General features: G+C 37.6%; 1 protein-coding gene across 13 annotated transcripts in view; it reads right to left on the bottom strand.

Moving 5' to 3' along the window:
• Nucleotides 1–26857, bottom strand: part of PTPRM (protein tyrosine phosphatase receptor type M) — a 480321-nt gene that overhangs the window by 359701 nt on the left and 93763 nt on the right. For all 13 annotated transcript variants that reach the window (XM_054057714.1, XM_054057715.1, XM_054057717.1 and 10 more), the window contains exon 2: nt 7785–7907. In XM_054057714.1, the coding sequence (XP_053913689.1) occupies nt 7785–7907 (123 nt within the window). The remainder of the gene's footprint in view (nt 1–7784; nt 7908–26857) is intronic.

Raw genomic sequence — 26857 nt, 5'->3', positions numbered from 1 at the left:
CGCTGTTGGAATTTCTTGATGTCAAGAAGTCCATTTCAAACACAGCTCCCATGTCTACCTTCTTATGCTAGCTGCTTCTCAGCATATATTATGGTATATTACATATAAGCTCAGCAGGAAACATGTAGTCACAGCAAGGTAAATGAGTTAGGTTAGAGGGCCTGGGTAGCACTGTGTGACACTACCTGGTGTAGCACAGAAATATCCTCAGCAGTCAACTCTGTGATGTCTGACACGAAAAAAATGAGACTGTGCCTGTAATTCTTTTTATTTACCAAACTAAGAAAATCAACTATGATCAGCTTCAAAATAGTTCCCTTCTGAGAAGACACACAGCTGCATACGATGCTGCGAATGTTCAAAGCAATTACGCAGACCATTTTCTGAAAGGCTGCTGAAGATCTCTGTCATTTCTGCTTTCACATTTTCTACTGACAAGAAATGGATTCTTTTGAGAGGAATCTTTGGGAAGAGGGAGACAGATCTGGTGAACAGAGTGAGTGCTCAAGCACAGTGATGTTCTTATTAGCTAAAAACTGCTTCATAGATAAAGCACTGTGGGCTGGCGCACACAATATTTTCTAACTGACAATAAGAAAATGTCTATATTTGAACATGTGTCCACTCCTACTGAGTGAACTGACTGAGTTGAGTCTTTGTATCACTGTGACAGGTTAGAACACGTTCTGTAACCATCTCTTTATCTCCCCCCTCCCACTCTTGGTTCCTGAGCTATAGGGTTAGTCTCGTGTCAGGCCTGTTAATCTTCAAAGCTGCTCTGAGAATACTCTGGTTTAAAGAGAGGTAAATTCCCAGATCTTTCATATAGCCTCTATGTCCTTCTGTGGAAGAGGAGAGCTCCTTAAACATTAAAAGTCATAATTTATCATATCATCATTTTCCAGTCAAACAACTTTAATAAATCTTTAATGGCATTAAATTGGAGGGTGGAAGATTTAGACTAAACATTACGAAGAAATTCTTCATTTTAAGAGTAGTGAGAAACTGGCATAGGTTGCCCAGGACAGTTGGATGCCCCACCCTTGGAAGTGTTCAAGGACAGACTGGATGGGGCCTTGAGAAGCCTGGTCTGGTGTGAGGTGTCCCTGCCCATGGCAGGTGGGGTGGAACTGGATGATTTTTAAGGTCCCTTCCAACCCAAACCATTCTGTGATTCTGTTGGTGGATTCTAATGTAGTGTCTCCAACTCACTCCCATGAATTGCAGCATGTTCCATGATTTTGCTCTCAAACATTACAGAGCTGCTGGAATGCATAAGAAAACACAACAACTGTTATGTTTCTCTGCTAAGTTACAGTTGATAACTAAATGAAGCCTGTCGTTTCAAATAAAAATTTGAAAGTCAGTTATGTACATCATAAATCACACTGCTTATCCTCAAAATACTTCATTCTACAAAAGAAGAAGGAAGTGTAAAATAAAAGCCACATATAGAGAACATTTACAACAAAAGACTAAATAAATAAGCAGCATTTTAATGCCACTATTTTGTCTGAAAGTTATTAGGCTTCAACTAACTTATCTAGTTCCCGATTAAGCAAGCTATGAAGATCGTCAGTGATTCAGAATCAGAGTCTCTGATGCTCATTAGGCTCTTAAGTCCTTTCGCAAGAAAACTGGATGCTCAGTATTTGTAATAAACCAGTATTTGTGCCAGGTGCTGAAATCTATTAATCAGGCCAGAAGTTCCAAAAAAGACTGTAAGATTTCTCTAAGCTACCACAACAAGCAATACCTTAGATGTAGCTGGTGGCATTATTTTGGGTGTTCAACATATCTGTTACGTGCACCACTTGCTAAGTCTTTAGGTACATTTTTGAGGTAGCTAACCCCTTAACTGCTTGCACCATATCCAGGGCAGCACAAAACTAGCTGAGCCCATACTCAGAGCATTTGCTTGGGCTGGTCTCCATGGTCCTCCATGTGAGCAGCAACTGATACTTACATAGTAAATTGGAAACTGGCTTGAACATGTCAACAGGAGCTTAAGCTGCTTGCAAAAGACGCGTGTCCTTAATGCCTGCAGCTATTACCTGGACGTGCAATAAAATGCTAAAAGGGCTAGTGTTCCAGGTCTAGAAAGTTCTATGAAAAAACATCATTTGAAAGCAGTGAACAAGGCACAACTCCCACACCCTGACAGTACTTAACACTACCCTTGGACAACATTCAAGTGAATTAAAAAAAAATGCAGCTAATCAGTGAGAAACATTGCTGAATAAGAAACACATTTAATTCTCTTCCTTATTAATGTAAGCAGAAGCATCTCTGCTAACACAGAACACAAACACAATGCACTGGTGGAATATGCTTACTGATAAAATACTAATCACAAAAGAAAGTTAAAGCACTATAACTTTACATGGAAAGACATCGCAGCTGCCTTTAACAGAGACTTGCCAGCTGATCACTTTATCTCTCTTTTTAAACAGATCACAACTCTTTTATACACAACTGAACAACAATGTTCATTTTTCACACAACTACTTCACATTCTATATTAAATATTCCTTTAAATCGGTATTTTGGTTTATGGAATATCTGCTAGCTATGCATGTCTACCAACTACATTTCAAAAGGCCATTTTAAACAATAATTGATATAAGCATTACATTGTATGCATTTTCTGCAGACATGGCATAGACACTGCTAAACATTAAGCAAGGCTTGTTACTCAGGACACAAATAACCATAGCAGGTCATTAAAAAAATTACAAATAACCATGAAAATCATATATTGTCATCTTAAATAGAACAAACAAAATCCTTATCCTGGCTTTGACCAGCACTATATTAAACAAGAAGTCTTCATTGCTGAAAACATCCTTTCAATACATTAATGACAGCCTGTGAAAATTTGATTTATAATGGATTTTGAACTATTCTAAAATGAATGAAAGACTGATGACAATGACTCATTGCAAATGCACTGACATCCCTTCAGTAATATCAAACCAACTGCTGAATCGAAGAAAAAAGCATGCTGCTGTTCTTCAGAAATCAACTGGAACTGTGAAACACTGCAGAAAGATTTTACACAACTGAACACAGTGTTTTATAACAAAATACATGGACGTGAACAGAAATTATATCCAGCAAATGGCAAATAGAGCAAACTCTTGAACATATTTGCATTTCTTATATTAACTGTAAAATTCTAATTGCATCACTGTCAGTGACAAAACTCATTGTAGCAGTATACCAAATAACTCACTCAAATATCTCAAAAATTGTTTTGACTTGAAGTTTACATCCTTCTCTGTGTTTTAATTGGTTGGTTTTTCTACTCATCTGAGTTTTCTCAAGTCTTACCTTACTAGTTCCTCCGACTACTCCTGATCTTATTTAACTCACTGTTCCAGAGCTCTGACCCTACGTTCTCTTCAATATATTTACATACATACTAATTCTTGAGCTTGTACACGCACCCCCCTCCTCTAATCCAACCAACACCTCTGTTGTTGTCAGTTCGTCTTTCCTTCTAGGATACACTGCCAGGTGTGTTAGAGAGAGAGCTTCGCTGCTGCACTCTCACATACTCAGCCTGCATTCCTTCTATTAAACATCTCAGAATAAGCAATAGCTTTGAGTTTGAGTGTAAAGGACCAGAGCACTCTGTGGGAACACCACAATGCCAAAATGCTGACAAGCTCTAATGAGTCGGATGGGACATGAGCATTAATTGGGACTACAGAGTGGGAGTACAAGCAGGCACATGCCAGAGAAAGAAACCAAGATTTGGGAGCTCAACCAAGAATCAAATTATAAATGCAGGAAGAAAAGCTCCAGAAGACTGTTTATGTTTATTTGTGTTTTCACAGGACCTTGGAGCACTAAACAAAAACGTATGGGTAAACACAAAATAAAAAATACAATGAATAAATGAGGTAAAGAAACAGTACTGATCAGAAGACTGTGAAGGAATTTAGGCACTATTTTGTTTTTAGTAGACACAATGACAAAAAAAAGTTTTAAAAATAATGAAAGGGTCATATAGGTGTTTAGAGGGAGCACCTTCCACTAGGGAGGCAACCTGACAGGAAGCATAAAAATCTCTTCCTGAAAATTTACCAGACAGATGATGACGACTGCTGTCATGGTGTAGCAGAAAGCAAAACAAGTATAACTACACTTATGCTAGTATGAGATACCTAAGGAGGTAACAGACGAAGAACCCTCTGACAAGAACCTCATATTTGATGCAGTACAGAAAGGTTTCAAGCCTTCTCAGAGAGGCTGCTCCTGCAGCCCAGCTTGCACTGCTGCCAACACCTTGACAAGAGAGTAACTTACTGTTTGGGCATATTTTTCTGAAGACATCTTTATTGGACTACAGGTAGAAGGTTTACAGTTAGCGATAATTGTAAACATTTATCATATAAACACATTAATATCAAACTGCAGTAATTGTTCTATAGGACAATGCAACGTGGCATTAATAATGACTAAGTGTTTCTATAATTGTGGATTTGAATGCTATTATAAACATACATTCTTGGAACAGAAAGATGAGGAGTAAGAGAGAAACTGAGAACAGGGAAGAGCCAGTCTTCCCACAGCATTTACTCCCTCTGTCTCACAGGGCACTTGAAACAGAAGAGAAGTAGATTAACCCCTCTCATTTAATCCATACAGATATATACCAAAACATATACTTGTCCTTGGTTTTGGGTTTACACAATTTCAGATTAGTACCGATTCCTTAAAGGTCAAACATAAGGACCTATTGAATGGTTGGACTCGATGACCCAGTGGGTCCCTTCCAACCTAGTGATTCTATGATTCTATGATACCAAGAATAATTAAAGCACTAGCACCACAGTTACTTTAGTAACATCAGCTTTATATTTTTCTATTACAGTAACAATCCATCAGAGATTAAATTCCACTATAAGAAACACTTTTAGAAACTTTTCATTATCTTTGATACAATTTACTAATTTCCATCTAAAACTTGATCTTACAAAGAACTATTAATGTTCACTAAAATGTAAATATATAGTGTGTATATTAAGGCATGCACAAATATGCATTAATGTTACACGACATTTCTTCTGTCCTACTGAAATAACATACTAAGTGAAAATATTTATTTACCTGAATTACAGCTACATTCTCAACAGTCTTGTGTGGATTAAAATAAATCAAATGCCGTAACTAGTGTGCTTCCCCCTGACTGCCACCAAATTATACAAAATATTATATGACATCAACTCTTTCACTGGAGCATATTGCCTGAAATTAGGAATGTTATGTACATTAATTTTTTCTGCTGACAAGGGACTGCTGAACTGAGAGTTCTTGTTTCAGTCTAGTATTACAACACTGCTGCATAACACATTTTGCTTTCAAGCCAAGAATTCCCCACAAACCATTAATCTATGATGTTCTATTCATTATCATCTGAAGTTATTTTTTCTAAAATATGTAGCTCAGAAACTGCTGACAAACTGCTTGAAATAATTTTTTAAGTGTATCACATAACTCTCTGGCTAAGGCTAACTGAAAGTTAATTAAAATCATTAAGATGATTCAAACAAGAACAGGAAAAAACTGTCTAGATGACATTATGAGGAAAAATTAGTTACTATGTGAGTGAATTGTGCCCTCAGACACATTGCTTCTCGTTTGCAAAAAATGAGCATTTCTTTCTCTCTCAAAGGGGTTTTTGACCTTTTAGGGCACCAGTGTCCACAAACCTCCTCAGACTAACTCATTCATCTTCTGACCCATGACTCCCAAAGCATATTTCACGTCCTTTATGGGCAGAAATACAACTCCCTAAAATCTAAATATAATCTACTTCCAAATTTAATAACTTTCTAGTTGATCATCAGAACATTATTTCAGTCTTCTGATAAAAAGGCAGGAAAGCAATAAGAAACAAGTCATGTGACATCTGATAAACAAAATTACATCGATATCATTTTCCCCATAAAAATACCAGTCCCTACTTAGTCTGGATCCTTGCCTCCAGGAAAACAAAACACAAAAAGACTACAAGTTTATGGCCATCACAGAAAAGAAAATAGATTTAAACCTCTTCTATCTGCCAAGAAGACTGAACTTATACTGATAATCACTTCCATAAAATCCAAGTGGGGAGAATAATAAATTAAATTTGGAATAGAAAGAGAATTTCCAGATGCATGATTGAGAAAAAGAATGTGCAGCTTGTACTGCAATCCAACAAAACAGATAAACTATGTGTGTTAGCTCCAGCTTGAGAAATGTTATTAATCACTAATCAAACAGGCAAGACATTTTTTAGCAGCATGTGCCAAGACCGCTACAAAAGAGCCAGTTTAGAAAGGAATCTGCAAGAACCTCCTTTACTTGGGACAATGAACTCAAATCTAGCATGACGATCCAAATGCCGGGACTTGGGTAAACTGAACATTGAAGTCAGGAGTCCTACCTTTGCTAGAGGAAACCATCTGGTGAAGGAAAAAGCACTTCAGTACAACTATCAACCTAAGCTATGATATTGTCCAGAACCCACAGAAGACTGATAAATTTATAGTGAAGCCCACTAAGAGCATTTTTCCAAGTGAATAATATCTAGGGCTGACTAGGGCATGTCATCCTCCAGAGCATTATGAGTGCCGTAGTGATAAGTGCATACGTTCAGGTTTTCTTTATACAGTCACTTCTGAAGATTCACACTGTCTGCCAACTACCTTGTCTGCAACCAAGGGAGGAACATTTTCTTGGGAAGGACAACTAGTAAAGGGATCTTACACAAATGTCAAAGTACATTACAGATGCTTTTAAAATTGAAATGGATGTGAAACATCAGCACATTGATTTGCCGTGTTTTTATGTGTTCTGGATATATTACTATTATTATGAGGCCAATGCAGAAAAAGACCCATGATGCCACAACCAGTGATTTTACAAAGTTATCTTTTTGGGTTTTGGCCACTTTTAGGTGAAAACAGTCACTGGAAGCTCAGTCTTGAAAAGCCAAAGAAGATGCAGAACTGGGCTACAGGCTACCACCCCCCAAGAGATGAATATTAGTACACTGCAAGAACTCTTAACATGTCTAGACTAAAAACATGAAAAAAGAATAACTGATAAAATTTAGAGTAGTGACTATTTTAAAACCAGTGATCAGATTTTACATATTTGTGTAGGTGAAGTGGTAAAGGAATGACAGTATTACCAGAGTAAGCTTATAGTTCTATAAAATGAAAGGATTGTTGCTATGGAATTAGGTCCATCTGCACGCAGTACACGAAGTACATTAAACAATAGCGTAACAACTGTCCTTTAAACACAACAAGTGTGGTATCACTGAAGTCCTTCGTTTTGGGATACCTCTCCTCTCGTTTTGCTCTCACCTCTTTTTTACCCTCCATTTCTTTTCAGAATGGATTTTGATTAATAACTCTCACAATGAAAATGCCTAAGGCCATCTCTGTTTCATGTCTTACTATTCCTCCTTCTGTTGAGACTTCCTGTCTGCCTGTTTCTAGGACTACTTCATACTCATTTTCATGCTATAATTCTGTTTTCTTTCTGCTTTCCCTGATGACACCAAGTTTCTATTTCTACTTTCTGACCTTTCTCTTTTCCACACAACGAGAGAAGACCTTTCATTTGCAAAATATCCCTGACAAAAATCACTTGGAAGATCTGAGTATTGGAATTAAACGAATTTAGACAAAGTAGAGTTCTAACAATAGTACTGTCAATAAAATGCTGAATAAACACATTAACTATCAGCAAAGAGAAACAAAGCAAAATAAAAGACCAACCAGATGGCATCCCTTGACCTGAGGAGGGCTTTATCGGTGTGTTCACCTGATCCCAGTTAAGATCATCATCATCTGATTGACTATAGCCACAGGAACTAAGAGGCTCATCGAAAGTACAGCATCCTGTAAAATAAACACAAAGTTAAAAATTAAACAAGGCATGTAGGTAACAGATTATGAATCTCTAATCCTAACAACTACAACATGATTCAATGCAGGCTGTGTAATTTTTAAATATTTTTTGATACAAATTATTATATATTTATTAGTCATCATTGTCGGAGAGAGCAGACAACTTTCTTGTAATGAAAACAAAATCCCAAGTATAAAAGAGCAGACAGAGAATTTTCCCTTATGACATAATCATCAGGTACCAACAACAAACCAGCAAAATAAAAAGCAGTAAAACTCAGAACATCAAAATATTTAATTATTACCATTCTTCAGAAAAAACAAAACTATTTCACGCCTGAGAACCCATATTTTAGAAGAAAACTCTAAGTGTGGGAACATCAGGTCCTATTCCTAGAGGGAATTCCTAGCCTAGAAGCTCCCAGGCATGCCCCACTGCAAACAGGTACCAGCCTTGGTGTTTGTGGGATCAGTACCTCTGGTACAATACATCACATCTATTCCCAAAAAAGGCAATCTACGTGCAGCCTTGAACTCTCTGAATGATAACACTATTATTTCCTGTCTTTTCCCTAGTATTTTCTAAGTAATTTAGAAAAGAATAACACGTTATAAAAGCTCACACTATCCCAAGGTGAGGCACGGAAAAATCTAATGTCATGAGTTTAGAATAATGAAATCTAACATTACCTACAAGAAAACAGAAAAAAAAAGCTTTGCCTTTTCTCTTTGGTAGAGACCAAACTCTTGCGTCTCTTAACAGATGACTAACACACCGTTATAAAATTCTGTTTTCTTTGATGTGTGATGCTTCGCTCCAGAGAAGAATGACATCTTTCTGATTTAGGAAAACGAATATAACCCCACTCATGGGTATTTCAGTCCATATTAAACTAAATTCTGGAGCTGTTCAAACAGAACTAAACTTCATGGCTGTTCATCATCTTTGCTATCTGGCCATAAGCACAGCAAGCTTAGCCTTGCCAAGCAGTATTAAAATAGGAAACAGACAAAATCTTGCTTTAGAAAGGACTTGAAAAATTTAAATTTTCCTAGGACATTATAAATGGCATTACAGAATACCCATCAAAAAGTAGAATACAAGATAAAATGTCATTATACTTGACAAACTTCACCTAATTGAAGTCCAGCCTTCCCAATAGCTAATCCCAGTGTATATTTGAGATTCATGACAAGCACTTTGCAAGCATATAATCTTCAAAAGAAATTAATTTTATATGCAATCACCAAATAATTTCTGATTTTGTTCTTTTACAGTGCCAGTGGTCTTCATAAATGTATCATGTTTGCCCTGCTCCTGGATACAGGTCACCCATTCTAAAATACTGGAAGTCTTCGTTAGCTCTAGGTATACCAGGGAAATTGGCACCTCTGGACATTGAATCTTCCTGCACGATTTTAAGTGCACAACATTCAGTTAGATAATCCAGTGGGAATAGAAACCCCATAAAAGAACTTGCAGCTCCAAATTCTAATATTTCATCTCAGTGATAACAACAGATACAAATTATCCCTCTGCTAAAGTTAAACAAATTCAGAAATACAAGAGATTTGCATGAAGTATATCAAATAACATCTGCAACATTTCCAGCGGGAAGGCTTAGAAAATTAGGCAGCCATTTACACATTTGTTCTAGTACATGCATAAATATTACTTCAAACTTCATAAAATATGCCGCAAGCTAAGTTTCAGACACAAAAGCAGAACATTTAATTTTACAGACCTATTTGTACTTTTTTATGACAAATAAAAACCCCCAAACCACAGGTGAAGCAAAAGCGAGCTTCCTTGTAAAGGTACTGCAAATGATACTAGGACATAAATTTAAATATCAAGTTATGCAGTGTGTAACGTAGTCAAGCTTGGCAAAAGATACAGCCAAATAAAAACCCGGCATAAATCAAGGTTTAGAGTTCAAACTCAGGACTCATCAATGTACACAACAGCTCCTATACCTAACTAGATCAAAGAATCATAGAATGAATCATAGAATGGTTTGGATTGGAAGGGACCTTAAAGATCATCTCATTCCACACTCCTTGCCATGGGTATGGACACCTTCCACCAGATCAGATTCATCTTAGACTCATCCAAACCTGGCCTTGAACACCTCCAGTGATGGGGCTTCCATGACTTCTCTGGGCAACCCCTTTCCAGTGCTTCACCACCCTCACAGTAAAAAATTTCTTACTAATATCTAGTCTTAATCTCCCCTCTTTCAGTTTAAAAGCATTCCCCCTCTTCCGATAACTGACAAAGAGCCCCTCCTCAGCTTTCCCATAGGCCCCCTTTAAGTACGAGAAGGCTGCTATAATGTCTCCCCAGAGACATCATACCTATCTCTACCAAAAAGAAGACACAGAATATCTTAAGGCGTTTTCTTGCTCAAATTCAGAAGTGCAGACAAGTGCTTCACAATGTCCAGTACTCAAAAAAAAGGAAGAACTTGTGATTCCAGATGGTTAGTAAAGGCTTCTACCTCTTCTCAGTATTAAGAAAGATGTCAAAAATGTGGATAAACAGAATGACAGTTCTACTTGTCTAGACCATTTGTCTGTCAACACAGGATTGTTTCTTACCGCTCATTTTTCTGCATTTATTTTGTGAGTCTATAGCTAAATTCCTCTGACAGGATTTCTTTTTTTTTTTTTTAGCTTTGCCATTTACATCCTTTGAACCTTTACGAAAGTACCATCTTGTAACTTCCTCAAAATGGGTATCTATCTTCACATAGGAAGAGTTTTAAAGGGAACTTTTGAACTCCTTCCATTCCTCTGTTACTTCCACTCACATCTAATAGCCAAGCTGTAGCAACTATTACTACAAGTAATTAAACTGTAAAACCTACCAGCATACATCAGATCTTTAACAACACAGATGCCAAGCTACATTTCTTTATAAAGCCAGCCGCTAAGGATAAGTGGAATACTAATGACAGCTTTGCACAACCATGACTTTTTTTAAGTCTTTTGCAGATTAAAATAGCATACATGGCACATATAGGTGTGGCAAGTTCATAGACTGAACTAAGAATAACATAAAAAACTTGCTGTATAAACAACAACAAAAAGCTTAGCCAAACTAGCAAAGCAACAATCAAGAGTAAATCAAGAGTAAATCAAGAGTAGTCAACAGTACTAATGGCTTATGCCCAAAGTTCTGACCCCCACATATGACTGTATGACAAATAAGATGAAGTTATTTAGAAACAGGTCACGACATTTGACAAAACCCTACACTTGCATCTACTCGAGCCTTCCTGCCTTCCTCTGCAGTGCTTCACCTATTTTCTCATCACGGTGTTCATACTGTACTAGGTTTCCATTTCATAAAAAGTTATCCACATATTATACCAACAAGGGCTAGTAAACTCTGAAAAACTATCAGTGGTCTTCAGTCACTGCCATCGTTGCACCATTTTGAAACATGAGCCACTACCAAGATAAGCAATTGTTTATTACCTTTATACAACTCTATAACCAGTTGTTTCTAAGTGTTTATAACCTTTATAACCAGTTGTTTATAAGTGTGTATATAAACACACTTGAGAAATTCTACACAAGTCTGCTGTTAGAATTTATAATAAAAATCAAAATACGTGCTGCTATACTGGCATTACAGTTTGGATAGTCAAACTATTTTAAAGGGTGAATTCTATACTGACTGAAATATTTATAAGTAAAACAGGAGATACACATCCCATTAATATTCTTTGGTTTATGCTGCATTTTATAGATATTTTTGGATTCCAAAGACAAATTCAATTGACAAATGCACAAGATGCAACACAGTCTATTACAGCTTACAGTTCTTTCAGCTGCAATTATCCATTTTACAATCATGAACCCAGTTCAGTACAACCATGCCATTGTCCAAATGTAGTCTTTGTTGCACGTTTCTATTTTTATCTGGTTAAATTACTTTAGATCTTGCAAAATTTATGACCTTAAATGAGGAATACAGTTTAAGATGAAAGCAAACAATTAAAGTAAATGGGATAAAAAATACACTATATTTTCCCTCATGTGATTAAAGATTTTTCCAAAGTATTCTGTGTGCTATAGACCGAAACTATGACATCTGTTATGAAGTAGTCTCAAAAATACCTTATCAAAAAGTAGGATGATAGAAGACAAAATTGGATAAGTGAGAAAAACTAACATAGAAATAAGTTCCATTTATTCTGGATACTGCTTTATTTTTGCTGGTCTTATACATTGCAAAGATCTCAAATCAATATGTACTTTATTTCAAAAATTTGCTGCCCAATGTACAAGTGCTCAAACTTGTAATGTTTATGATAAGCAAAGCAAGCATTGGCAGAGAACATACGTGCATATTAGAACTGACAAAAGGACCCCTGCTTTGGGATAAAACACAGTTTTCCTTTACAGCAAACACTTATGGTTTCTGGTCTGCCATAGTACCATGAATTCTGTTGCAGAACAGATGAACCTATTAGATGAACCCCAGATTTTATTAGCATTCTTCTTTATCTCATTCTAAAAGTATTCTAAATTATGTTGTGTCTGTCTTTTCAGTTTTATACTGGAAATGTGTTTTTATTGATTAACTCTAAGTATAATGTAGATATTTGAAACAGAAATAAAGCTTTTGATATCTGATCTGAAAGCTGGCTATCTAGATAGAATCATAGAATCATAGAATAGTCTGGGTAGGAAGGGACCTTGAAGATCATCCAGTTCCAACCCCCCTGCCATGGGCAGGGACATCCCACCAGATCAGGCTGCCCAAGGCCCCGTCCAACCTGGCCTTGAACACCTCCAGGGATGGGGCAGCCACAGCTTCCCTGGGCAACCTGTGCCAGTGCCTCACCACTCTCATCATGAAGAAATTCCTCCTTATGTCTAGTCTAAATCTGACCCTCTCCAGTTTACACCCATTTCCCCTAGTCCTATCACAACAAGCCTTTGTGAACAGTCCCTCCCAAGCATTCTTGTAGGCCCCCTTCAGGGGGGAAGGTCGCTATAAGATCTCCCCGGATCCTTCTCTTCTCCAGGCTGAACAACCTCAACTCTCTCAGCCTGTCCTCATATGGGAGGTGCTCCAGCCCTGTGATCATCTTTGCAGCCCTCCTCTGTAACTGTTCCAAGAGTTCCATATCCCTCATGCTGAGGATGTGTTGACCACTACTCTCTGAATACAACTACCCAACCAGCTTCTTATCCACCAACCCATCCACCCATCAAATCCATTTCTCTCCAATTTAGAGAGAAGGATGTTGTGGGGGACTGTGTCAAAGGCTTTACAGAAGTTCAGACAGATTACATCTGTTGGTTTACCCGTGTCAACTGCTGTGGTTACCCCATCATAGAAAGCCACTAAGCTGGTCATGCAGGACTTGCCCCTGATCATGTGCAGTATCAGGGGGCTTTAATAGTGCAATCAAAGATTCATCTCTCACTAGGCAATGGATCTCTTCTTTCCGTCTGAGAAAAAAAAAAAAAAAAAAAGCCTCTACCCAGATCAAGAATATACCATTCCTCAGCCAGCTGCATTCCCTCCCATCCTTGTATCCTTGTGAACATCCCTGCATCAGATGGACCAAGCACATCATCTGGACAACATATCAAGGCAAAGGAAAAGCGAAATAACAGAAAACTGTGACAAGCTGCAATTGTTAAGCTTGACTAGACTGTGAATGAGTCAGCTTTCATCCCAAAGGGCTGCTGCTTGGGATGATGAGGCAGCATCACCTTGCGCTTCCTTTTGCAGTTTTAAAGTTTTAGATTTTGGGGCAATCATCCTATCTAGATAGTCTCATGACAATTAGAAAATTATCTGAGAAACGCAGCAGTAGGAAAACAGGATCCTGAGCCCCTAAACTGATGAATCATCAAATCAGAGAGTGAACTACTTCTCCCTTCAGGGCAGATAAGACATCATAAACTGGAAAACAAAAAGCCAATCTCAATTATAAACTAGCTAACAGAGAAAGCAAAAGTGGGAATCAATGCAGAATTTTTAACTTAGAATAAATAAAATGTAAATAAAATGCTGTTTCTAAACCTGTATGACAGGTCTAGTCTACTGTATAACTTTTATTAAAGATTGTGTGATGACAAACATTGTCTAATACAAAACCGTTGCTTTTTCTGAAATCAGTAAATGGTTGAGCCAATAAAGCTTAAAGTAAACTAACTACAGCTACTGAAATGGACAGTTTAAAAAATATATTAGAAACCAGACACAATGACCTGCCCGGATTCTGCTCTGTGTGTAAATTCTCAGCAAAAATAAAAGGTTCTACCTGCCCTTTCAAAAATGTTACAGCGCTACATATTAAAAGGACTTCCCAGACATCCTAGCTCAGAGACAGCTAGCATAAACTCTTCTCTGTGCGCCTACAAAGTATACACAGAGCTACCATGTACCACCAGTAACATAGGTACGCCAAAAATTCTTCTCCTGGCTCTATAAGTGAGTTTTCATCAGTCGGTAGTCTGGTTTAAAATGGAATATTTATTTTCGCTCAAAACACACCAAGTTTGTGGTTTATAGTAGAGGCAAGTGTTTAGAGCTGTAAAATAACACTGTAATCTAGATTACTGGTCAGGGGCTCTGAAAACCATGTGCTCAATCTAATTTAAACCAGGATCTACATCCTGTCAAGTCTGCATATGCACAGGAGTGAGGGAGAAGAGCAAAATGAAACAGATTTTACAGTTAAAGAACTCTGATTGCAGCTGTGCTTTACAAGGGTTTTGAAAAAGGCAGAGGACAGAAGAATTATCTGGAAACATCTCATGAGCCAGAGCGAAGATTATGACGTAAAGCCGTGTATTTTGCACCTAAGAAAGGCCAGATATTAATTCTAGCTGCAAGAGCATAAAACAGGTGGAAAATTACATAAATTGTGCTAATACAAGTGGAAAAGGTGGTATGAGAATGCTATAAAGTTATGAATTCACAGATCCAATTCCAGCAGTATCGCAGGTGATCGACAGTATACAGAAAAAAATGGTTTGGGGTAAACATTTAAAGCTGTTACTTATGAGACTTCAAAAGCTCACCGCATGTTCATAAAACATTTACAGTTGTTCTCTCTGTTCTCCTTCTACTTACCTGACAGAAATTGAATCAACACAAATGTCTCCAAAAACGTTTCAGTTTTGATGACATGGGATACTGAAGCAAAATTGCATTTTACAAAAGGCTTATCTGTCAGTTCTAACTTCCTTGGAAATCTGCCCACATTTAGGCAAATAAAAGGTTTTCTTAAAAATTACACTTCCCTAACAGTTACTGAGAATAATTCAAAATTTGAGTTCCTGGACTTTAGTGAAAAGCCCTGATAAAAAACAGTTTATTCTCAGAAAATGCATGTAAACTCATTTTAGATACCAAGACATAGGAGCAGAAACCATTCACCAAGGATAAAAGACAAGACATTGACTAAGGGCTCCTAGAATAAATATCACCCATCTCATGTAAGCAAATAATATCCATATATTTGTGTCATTTTTATATCAGTGAATATTTACGAGGCTTGTGAGAAAGCAGGTGCACATAAACATTCTCTGAGTAAACTTATTTCTAGGATTTTTTAATGCCAGGGTGTTTGATTTTGCATTAGTGACAGCTTGTCTTAATATATGGCATGGATTATATGGCCAAGTGCGCATGTATGCTTACATAGGCAAAACATATCCCTGCTGTGGTTATGATTAATTACAACATGTCTACCAAAAGAAATATTTGAGTGTTCGATCCAATAAAGAAAGTACAGGACTAGGTAGAAATGTATTTAGGAGACCCTACTTTGGAAGGTATTATTAAAACAAGCATATTTGCAGAAGTCATTTGGATTTTATGCTTTAGTAATAGGGAAGGGTATCCTGATGGGCATTAAAAACTACTAGCTGGCCTCCAAGTTCAACACAAGTTAATATTGAAAGAGATATTCCTTGTACAAATAGCTGCTATGGATAAATTTACATGGGGGGGTTGTGTGATTTTTTTTGTTTTGGGGCATTTTTAGTTTCCATTTCTTTTTGTATACATACCATTCTGCCTTTTCAATTATTAATTTAATGCTTAAGTAGAGTTCCAGATGAAGGAATTCACATTATAAATCTAATAGATACTGTTATGGTAAGTTTTTTAAAAGAAAGCCTTATAAGAATAAAAAAAAAATCCACGTGATAAGTACTTTGGGATGACTTTTCAAGAACACTTAGAAGTTCAATTTCTAACATATATTTAACCTACAGGTGTATATAGCTTACTAAAAACGCCATACCGGGCATACCAGTTGCAAAATGGAGGTGATATACATGCCAAAATTACGGGCTGTGGTCAAAACTACTACATAAATTAATAAATAAAAGGCAGATTTCTCATATTTTCTGTATCTTATCACAAATACATGACAAGACTGTGCTTCAAAATGCAGAAGTCTTATATAAACTGCCTGAAATGTTTTGACATAAAGCTTTGACCTACAAATAACTAACAAAATGAGAGTTCTTTTCACATTCTTAAAATAAAATTAAAAAATCAAAAGATACTGTGGCAGTGGAATAAGCCTCTTAAGAGAAAACAAAAATGAACCTAACACTTCTTTGATATAGTTTATATCATAGGATCCACTTAGTTTATTTTTATAGCTACGACCCAGGAGTGCACATAACCCCTTTATTAAATGTGTAAAAGTATTCAATCACCTTGGTTGGCAAAGAAAGCAGATGCCACAGGAAGGCACATGAGAGAAGTATTTTTCTCCCCATTTACTTGAAACAAGAGACTAGTAAGGATGTACTGGGAGAGTGGGAAACAGATGTACATATAACAGTAATATAATACAGAAAGTAACAATTAGGTAAGCTTTCTTTTGACAAGTTAACATGCAATGCCTCTTAAAGGACTGGAAATGACACCTCTGTTTTGAAAAACTACAGTAAAACACAACGTTTTCTGTACTCTTTCCTAGAGAAGAAAAGAAATAGGGTAATTTTCAGCCCAGTTCCCAGCTTGTATATTAATCAGCTGTGACTTCGAAGCAGTAGTCTGCAGCACTTCACTCTTCTGTCAGTCGAGGGACAAAATGCATACCATAGGGATCTCTTTACGACTCAGTATCTATCTGTGATTTCTTATGTTGGTAACAGAAGGTACCCCCTTTTAATTGTTATGTAGAATGCTTCTATCCATTCCTCACTTGGATTTTATTGCAATTTTACCCTCACTTCTCCTTTCAGTTCACTGAGAGCTATCACCAAAACATGCCCATGCATGTGCAGCTCGAATTAAAAAGAAAACATCTGAACATAGTAAAAAATTAATCATTTCTTTTGTTTGGGGTTTTTTTTCCCTGGTTTCATTTGATTCTATACAGCTACCAAGGCCTAGAGGCAAAACCTTAAGTAGTTTCCTTAAGTAAAGTGTTGCCCTGACAAAGGGTAAGCTCAAGAATCACTCACCATTAATCTCTAAATATGATATTTACAAGGGATGTAAGCAGTTGTGCTGATCTCTTGAAGACAGGCAAAATTCAACAAAAGGAAAGAAGACAGCTGTCTGCTTTCAGTAGCTTCATGTTAATTCCACTTTTTAAACTGATTACCCTAAAAAACCACTTACTCCTTTTCATTTCACCTGAGTACCCCACTATCTTCACAGACCAGTAAAACACAGCATGGCAGAGCTGCCCCAGAAAGATTTGTCTAGAGGAGGGGAGAGGAGAGCAGGAGAAGGCATTTGGGAAACAATACAAGTGGGAAACAATACAACACTTCACAAGTGATATTCAAGCAAGAAATGTGTACACTAGAAAATCTAAGATGAAATAAATGCAGTTTAGAAGGAAGGAAAAAAACAGTGCGGATATTCAGTCTTCGCCCTCAACCCCAGATAGGAAGAAGGGACCGACGTGCATGCCTCATGGCCAAAATCCATCACAATAAAGGGTATGCTCACCTCAACACTTCCTTCAAAACACAATGTAACCTAGGAAACATACAGTCATCCAGACTGTGATTATGAGACCACACCAGACCATTTCTCTAACATCCGTTCAGAAAACACTGTATTAGATTTTCAGACTGTCATGAGCACAAATCTTTTCACGCTACATCCATCCTAGGGCTCTGGGGAAATACAGCCTAATAAAAGACAGTCAAAACCACCTTCCCCACAGTCAGCACTGCCAGTCGTTTAACTCACAAAGCTATTAAGTTCCTGATCCCAGTGTACCAGGATTTTCACTAAGGTACTTAGCAATTTTGAAAAATAGCACTTTTTTCTTGTAATTACTAAAAGCCATTACCTTCATTCTTAAGTTAGGAATTGTGCTATTCAAATATCCATCCAAAAGTTTTTTCCCCATGTAATGGATGTGCATGAATGAATGGATGTGAACAAAGGCAAGAATAAGCAACATAGTACACAGCCGCTGTGCTTTTGTCTACGGTTGTGCCAAGAGTCAATACAAGTTTTCACAAAACAAACCAGCTTTCATCTGCATTTCATGCCATGTGACTATGAGAAAAAGACTATGTTGCTTCAGCTCATTTATCACATAAATTTACAATTAATATTGAGTTAAAGAACACTTGCTCTGACTGAACAAACTGAAGTGCTACTTCATAGGTCAAAGTCGATTTCTTCATTCCTTGCCTTATAGCGTTAGGTAAATGGACACACATTAACAAACAACCCTCCTGCTGTCATAGAATAATAAAAACCCATGATGTTTTAAATTACCGTAACCACTGTATAACTACTATAACTGCACCTGTTAACAGCACAGATTATATCAGAATAAGAAGCAAATAAGAAGTTAAATTCTGATTTTAAAACTCAGCATCATTATATTTTTCTAAGGTCAATGAATACAACAGTGTAAAATAGTTCAGTTTTGCAATAGGAAAAAGTCAGTTCTAAGACAACTGGCCCATGGCGAACTTTTAAGACATCACAGTTGCATTGCCAGAACAGTGTAGAATACCCTCAAAGTGAGCCCCGAGACTCATTTCTTCCCAGGCTCTGCTGTCTTTTACAGAGAGTTAATACTGCCTCTGAAGTTATCAGACAGCATTATTAACTATCATTTCATCCAGCTATCAGGACATTCTGAGCTGAGTAAGTTTTTTGTTTTAGTCTGGTTTGGGTTTTTTGGCTGTCGTCAAAAAACTACTACAATATCCTACTTATCTATATATAAAGGGATTTCATTGAGAAACTTGACAGTATTTTTCTCATCTGCCAGTTGAGCTTTTAAAACGTATCTTCACCTTTAAACTCTTCAAGCTAAGAAACACAAGTGTACTTGAAGTTCAATCATTCTCCGTGGTGCCGCTCATTTTTAATGAGCCTCTTGTCTTTATGTGTCTCAGAAGACAGACTCCACAAAGCAATCTCAGGTGATGTGAAACCAATGCTTGATGCTTCTCCAACCCTATCTTTTTGAGCATGAAATCTTCCTGCTAAGCCCATATGAGACTGATGGGCCATTTAAGTCAAACCAAATCTCACTTATTTATCACAAGCCCCTATTTAGAAACTCTGCTGTGGATTGCTTGCACACACAAGCTGTTTTCAGCTTTGAACTTTGAAAAGTATATAAGCAGTCAATCTCAATATCATTATAAATCCATTGTGCATTACGTGCCTATTGATTGTGAGAAAATAAAGTTTGAAGCTTGATTTCAGGGCTAATCTTTCCATTTGCTTGATGAGTTCTGCAGTTGTTAGAGAACACTTAGTGCATCCTGTTAGATAATAGCATATTAAGCCTAGATGAGAAATCCAGACCATTTCCACACACTTCTAGTTCTATGTAAAGAATAAAGGCAGCATTAGCTTTGCTGGTCTGAGAGGCTTTTCAGCTATACCACAATTAAAAAAAAAACCACAAAACTAACAACAACAAAAGCAACCCCAAAGCATTTCTGTATAAAGGATTCCACAACCTTAAAATATTTTCATAAATCTAATAATGTTAAGATGAATTTTATATTTCTTCTGCCCAATATTTTAAAAGCTTAGACTTTGGAGAGAATATATTGACGTTTATATTCTACTTCATCAATGGATACAGTAAATGAAAAAATAGACAGGACATATGGGTATTCCTTGAATTTGTTATTAGACTATCTTACAAATGGCATTTTTCACTATAATTTTTAAGTAAAATAGTTCATCATCTAATTAAATGAGCTGTTTATGTTCTGAATTTGAACGTGTAGATGGAGACACTTGAGAACAAATGCCATAAAAAAAAATTATACATAGAAAGAATTCAAACAATTACTGAAGCCCATGGAGCTCCTACCTTGCCTAATCGAAGAACTTCCCCTTTTTTTTTTTTTTTTCTTTCCTAATTCTCCAGGTTTTCTGCTCCACTTAGTCTGGGGGCTTTCCTTCAAGTGAGAAAGGCTTTTACCGTGTTTGTTTTGCTTTTTAAATTATTGTGTATGCGTTTTCCCATGCAGTGACTATGAACTGCTACAGATGCATCCCAAACCATTTAGTTCTATAATACAGCTCTAGGTACTCAATCAATAACTTAGGAAAATATTCATCTTGATTTAGTTACTGATGTCAGTACAACTCTCTGTGCCCGGATGACAAGAGAGCAGAACCTCCATCTGGAGGTTTTACCTGTGTTGCTCAATGAATTAACCTGTAGGAGGTGCCACAGTGATGAAACAGTCAAAAACCCCTGACAAGCAACTTCATCACACGGCTAATTAATTCACCACATCAATAACGCCTCCAGTAGTTAGTAGTACCAAGGCTGAATCCCAGGTCTGCTCGTTAAATTCAGTCAGCACAACAGGCTTTCACTGTGCTACAGGTATAAATAAGTTTCTATTTTCAAATGGAGTTAGCGACTGCTTCCCCCCCCCAATTTTTTGTCATTATCTCTTGCAATAAATTATACTTTATTTAATTTATCATGTCTATAATTTCCTCCCAGAAGGAGAATAAATAATTAATTTTAGAAACCTCTAACATTTTCACAAGTTTGCTCTCCATATTTGAGAGCATTAAAAACATTACTGCTGCCACATTGACATGCCCAAGCTCATATGACCCAAAAGGAGAACTCTTGAATCCCCCCCACAGCAGAACAGGGCACCGACACTACACTACTCAGATAAAATAATTACTTCCAATCCTTGCTTAGAAGAGGATTAAGTCAGCTCTAAACTCACTTAAATGTTGCACCACAACAAAAAGACAAATTGAGGCCGCATAGAGCTTCATGCTTTCTAACCTTGTAAAACCATTTCAGGTCTGTGCACACACAGTAGTACCTAAGTACTAGCAAATCCAAGGATTGTCAGGTCTTTCAAACTATTCTTGCTTTCTACCGATTCCTGTTCCATGCCTGATGAGAGATGTTTTGTCCAGGTCATAACACATCTCTGGCAAGCATCTCTGATCCTTTGTGAAAAGGGCCTGATATTCTTGGGACCCTAATTCCTTAAACTGGGAAGACTGCCCTCCCAGTTGCCAAAGTTCACTTCAGGATAGGATAATATAATAAAAGCTAAACGTATGCTTATGTCTTCAAACAGTACAAATAGGGACAGTATCACTGACGGGGTCTATGGTAACTCTCTGCTACCAACTCTCCATGGCCAGCCCTCTGTGGGACACTTCTACACAGACAGCTGTCTGCAGCAGCAGAGACTGTTGGTTTCCCATGCTCCCGGCTGCCCAGGGCTGAGAAGGATGCTGGAGTGGTGGGATGCTGTGCCCATAATTCCTTGAATTTAAAAAACAGTAAAACCTCTACAAAACCAGAGGATAAAAAATCAGCCGGGTGCTCAAGGCTCCCCACTTAAGAGTTGTCCCTGCAGAGAGCTAGCCATGTGGAGTTGTCCTGCAGAGAGCTGGCCACAGAGACTTGTCCCTTTCTGTCACTAATTTATGACAGAGTAGACTAGCTCAGAGATTTTAGCATCATTATTTGGAAAATACCATTTTTTTATTATAGTATTCTAGTAATATCATATAATCTGTTCTATACAGTGTATACAGATATATTTTCACATGTACTTCGAAGTCCATTGCTTAGTTTACCTTTAATTACTTACAGAGAAAAGAATAAACAGTAGAGTCAATTTTCTTCTTATGTAAATGCATTCTATTTAAATGTTTAAAAATCTTATTAAGGAGTTATGTTTGGCCTTTATTCTTTGAGGTAGCCTATAGGTCTGAAAACTTCAATGGGTACTAAGAGCTGTGTGTCAAGCGTCATTGCAGTCTAAATACAGGGATATTTCAAGTGTACGTGAGACATTCATACATTAATCTGTCATCACCCAGTCTAACCCAATGTACAGCACAGACCTCAGGACTAAAAGTAATTAATTCCTGCCTGAACCACAGCACATATTTTAGTGACATGTGCAATCACAGATTTTTAACATTTTAAATCACAGAGATGTCAGATTACTGAGCTAACTGCATTCTCTTCTTTAGTAATTCATTTGAGCATCATTTCAGGTCTTAGGTTTCAACTCTGTTCATGGGTTGAACTAGAAATTTCCTGTACTGTCACATCAAATCATGGACTGCGATCCCCTACCCTACTCTCAGCCAGCCTGACCTATTCACATCTTGCAGTTCCTCTGCTCCCTTTGGAGCCAAGGGTGATAGCCCACAACTAAATGGCTTGTAAAAGTAAACTATTATTTGTTCAGATGAACAAAGAATTCTTCTACTAGAAGAAGAGTTTAACACAGCAAATCAGCAAGTTTTGCATACCTTTGTTTTCCACAATGTTTAATGTTTCTAGGACTTGGAGCTATATCTTTCTTAAATCTCTTTCACAAAATGCCTCTCTCTCTCTCTCTCTCTCTCTCCCCCTCCCCCTGTCTACTGGTGATGTACAGATCCTGATGACTAGTTGAATCTTTTTCACTTCAGCAAATGTTCCTAATTGTTAGCAGCCCTTCAAAGTACTGCTCCCATAAACTAACAACACAGCCTTCTTTTCAGCTTCAGGTCTGGAAGCATATCACTCCCCTACAACTGTCTCCTGGTATTGATTCGAAGATTATGCATCTATAGCTATTGTGTCTGCTTCCTGTTTGTCTTCCTCTCTGAAAAAAGTATTTGTACAGAATAATCCAGTTTCTACAACATCATCATCTCAAACACGTCACTTAAATGCACTTATAAGATTACTTCTCAGCATTTTTAGACTCTTGAATCACAGAAGGGTTGAGGTTGGAGGGACCTCTGGAGGTCACCTCATGTCCCTCACCCCAAACACAGACAACCTAGAGCTGTGGTCTCCAAAGTTGGGTGCATGCCAGACAGTCCATTGGGGTGTGGGAAGAAAATATTAGAATGTCTAACCTTCTTTTAAAAAATGTAAAAATAATAAATAAATTAACCATTAGTAATATTTGATATACAGCTCTACATTGGCACTCTCAGTTGGTTCATAAGCCAGGCGGCCATGTCTTCCTGGGTGAAGAGTGAGTGTCTTTTATAAAACAGAAGGGGTGACCGTGATGCCAGTGTCACAAGCTATACTGTTGTCAAACCAGACATTATCCGGTGCTCTTCCCTCATCTACCAAGTCAGTCATTTTGTCATATCAGGTTATTAAGTTGGTCGAGAAGTTTATCAAGTTGGTCACTTCTCATTGGTGAATTTGTGCTGACTGCTCCTAACAATGTCCTTCATATGGCTGGAAATGGTTTCCAGAATTAGCTGTTTCACCACCTTCCCAGGGACTGAAGTGAGGCTCATCTGTCTGCAGTTTCCTGGATCCCCTTTCTTGCTCCATCTGAAGATGGGAGTGACATTTGCTTTCCTCCAGTCCTCAGACATCCCTCCCAATTGCCATGATCTTTCAAAGGTTATGAAAAGTGGCTCCTAATGACATCAGTCAGCTCCCTCTCAGCATTCATAGGTGCATCCCATCAGGACGACAGGCACCTAAGTAACAGCTGTTCAATCCTTAAAGTCTTCCAAAAATGAATTCGCCTAATTCACAGCCTACATTTGTTTAGTCATTTAGGTCTGTTCTACTAATGGTCTGCTACTCTGTGGGTCATCTCAACTATTAAAAAGCAGTTCTCTACAGCATTCTTGCAAACCCAGATCAAATATTGTAAATTTGATGCACTGAATAGATTCTAGTGGCAGACTTAAGGAACTTCAAAGGTGTACTTCCAAACGTTTCATGGTTCAACACAGTTGTTCTTCTGAGCTCCCTTGAGTTTGTTGTCCTTTACAAGCTGTGACGCTGCATGAGCTAGGTGAAGTATTGCAATGACATAACAGTGCCAAGTATTCATCTAGTTTTGGATACTTCTAATCAGACATCAAAAAGCACAGGTTCCCAGTCATTTTCAACCACTTTCCTTGACTGTGTTTCTTTAGACTGGACATATGTCTTCATTTCTGTGTGAAAACATACAGTCCTTCCTTGCACTCCAGCTTTCAAGTTCACTTAGCTCTCCTCTGATCTCTACTTAACATGGCACTTACCCTGTTGTCATCTGCACGCTTTTATCAGTAATGACTCTATATTTCTTCCTCATCACTAATAAAAAGGTTAAACACTGTCAGATGTAAAATTAATCCTCAGAGGACCTCCACGTACTCCACATTGATTACTGACTATGATTATGTTATTCAGACCTATTAGCTATTTTTTAAAACACACTTGATATATGCTGATGAGTTTTTATCATTCGAATTTCTAAATCAACACGTCACTTTCTCCTACTCCCTCCCCATTTTTCTAACTTATTTTACTTTTCTTCCCTTCTTAACAAGGATAAACTGAACAATTCTACTATTGTGATTAGTAATATCCTGCATATAAATTTGAATATCTCTACCTCTACTACTTCCAAATCCATATTACTTCTGGAAGTAGAAGTAAGCACCTACGAATTAGAAAGAAATGTCTTGTTCCCATGATAAACAAGCACACCAATATACTTACGCAGCTTTATGATGCTACTAATTAAATTGCCAGCAGCAGAGGTAAGGAAACTACTGGGCAATTCATAACCTAAAAAGAGTTCCGAAATGTGAAGCAGAAAAATTCTTTACCAGATCTATCTTCCCTTACTTACTTAAAACATAAAAAGTATATTTACATACTTAAACATAAAAACAATAATAAAGATGTTTGTATACAGAACCTACATATCCAAAATATTTTGTGAAAATAACATACATAGCCACTGACTCAGAGTAGTGATGTAAAACAATCACCTTTAACAGAAAATGCCCTCACTATCAGTGAAGTCCCTGACCTTTCAAATAACTTCACTAAGCTGTGCTGAGATTTTTATGAACTTCCTCCCCACACTCCCTTTGACACCCTTTGTTTTATTTGCAAGGGGGTGTGGGGGGAAACTACAATATAACTCACCTGTGACATGAAATGATTAGCAGTGTTCTGGGAAATGGTATTTTATTTAGAAAGGCATTGATTTGCAAACAATGGGGCTACAGAAACAGAGTTCAACAAAGGTAAATAAAGGACTAAACAAACATTCATGGAGACAGGAAATTCTGTGAAAGAGAACTTTCTAGAGAAAAATAATAATAAACTTTTGTTCTCTAAAACTGAAGACTACTAGTTTCAACATGAATGGCCAGTCTTACTGTGTTTAATAGTTCCTATTCCTTAGAAAGTTATTTTACAGATGTAAAACTTAAGCCATAGTGGACAAAATGCACCTCTGTGTCTCCACAGTTGTGAGTCCTACAAAACTATAGATCTTTCTGCAGAAAATCGCCTCATTTATAAGACAAGTGTCCTGCATTTTATACGCGTTACATTTGGCCATATTTGCCCATGTCCTTAGATAATTTTTCATTTTCTTTTTCTTCTCCTAACCTCAGGTACGCCTGAGAGCAATCAAGAATTAAACAAAAGTGATGACATAAAACTTGTATTTCTTATTTTTCTTCTTGTTGGTTAGATAGGCTGAGACAGCTGGGGTTGTTCAGCCAGGAGAAGAGAAGGCTCCAGGGAGACCTTATCGCGACCTTCCAGTACCTGAAGGGGTGTACAAGATGTGTACAAGAAAGCCAGGGAGAAACTTTTTACAAGGGCATGTAGCGATAGAAGGGGGAACGCCTTTGCATTGGAAGGGGAAAGATTTAGATTAGACATTAGGAAGAAATTCTTCACGATGACGGTGGTGAGATACTGGAACAGGTTGCTCCGGGAAGCTGTGGATGTCCCCTCCCCTGGAAGTGTTCAAAGCCAGGATGGATGGGGCCTAGAGCATCCTGGTCTAGTGGGGACTGGATGACCTTTAAGTTCACTTCCAATCCAAACCATTTTATGATATTATGATATTTACCTTCCAATTTTTTTAGGAAAGTATTTTAGTCTAACTTAACATTCATGCATACTGGAGCCTTACATAAGATAAATACCATACTAATACTAAAGCAATTTTCCTCCTCTTCCAATATTCAGCAATGGATATGTTCTTCAGTCTCAATGGGCTAGTGGCGTTATCCATTTCCACTCCTCCCACCTTTCAAAGAATCATAGATCATAGAACAGTGTGGGTCAGAAGGGACCTTAAAGATCATCCAGTTCTAAGCTCCCTGCCATGGGCAGAAAAACATTCCATTGGAAGGCTCAAAGCTTCATCCAGCCTGGTCTTGAGCACCTCCAGGGATGGGGCATCCACAACTTCTCTGGGCAACCTGTTCCAGTGCCTCACAACCCTCACATAAAAAATTTCTTACGAATATCTAATAAAAATCTCCCCTCTTCCAGTTTAAAACTGCTACTCCTCCTCCTATCACTACACTCCTTGATAAAGAGTCCCTCCCTATCTTTCCTATAGGCCCTCTTTAAGTACTGGAAGGCTGCCAGAAGGTCTCCCCTTCTAGCAAGACTTCCCTTGCTCTCATATGGGAGCTGCTCCAGCCCCTTGATCACCAT

This window comes from Cuculus canorus, chromosome 2, assembly GCF_017976375.1.
Source record: "Cuculus canorus isolate bCucCan1 chromosome 2, bCucCan1.pri, whole genome shotgun sequence".
Classification (NCBI taxonomy): domain Eukaryota; kingdom Metazoa; phylum Chordata; class Aves; order Cuculiformes; family Cuculidae; genus Cuculus; species Cuculus canorus.
The sequence above is the reverse complement of the archived record's forward strand: the minus strand, read 5'-3'. Positions and strand labels throughout refer to the sequence as shown.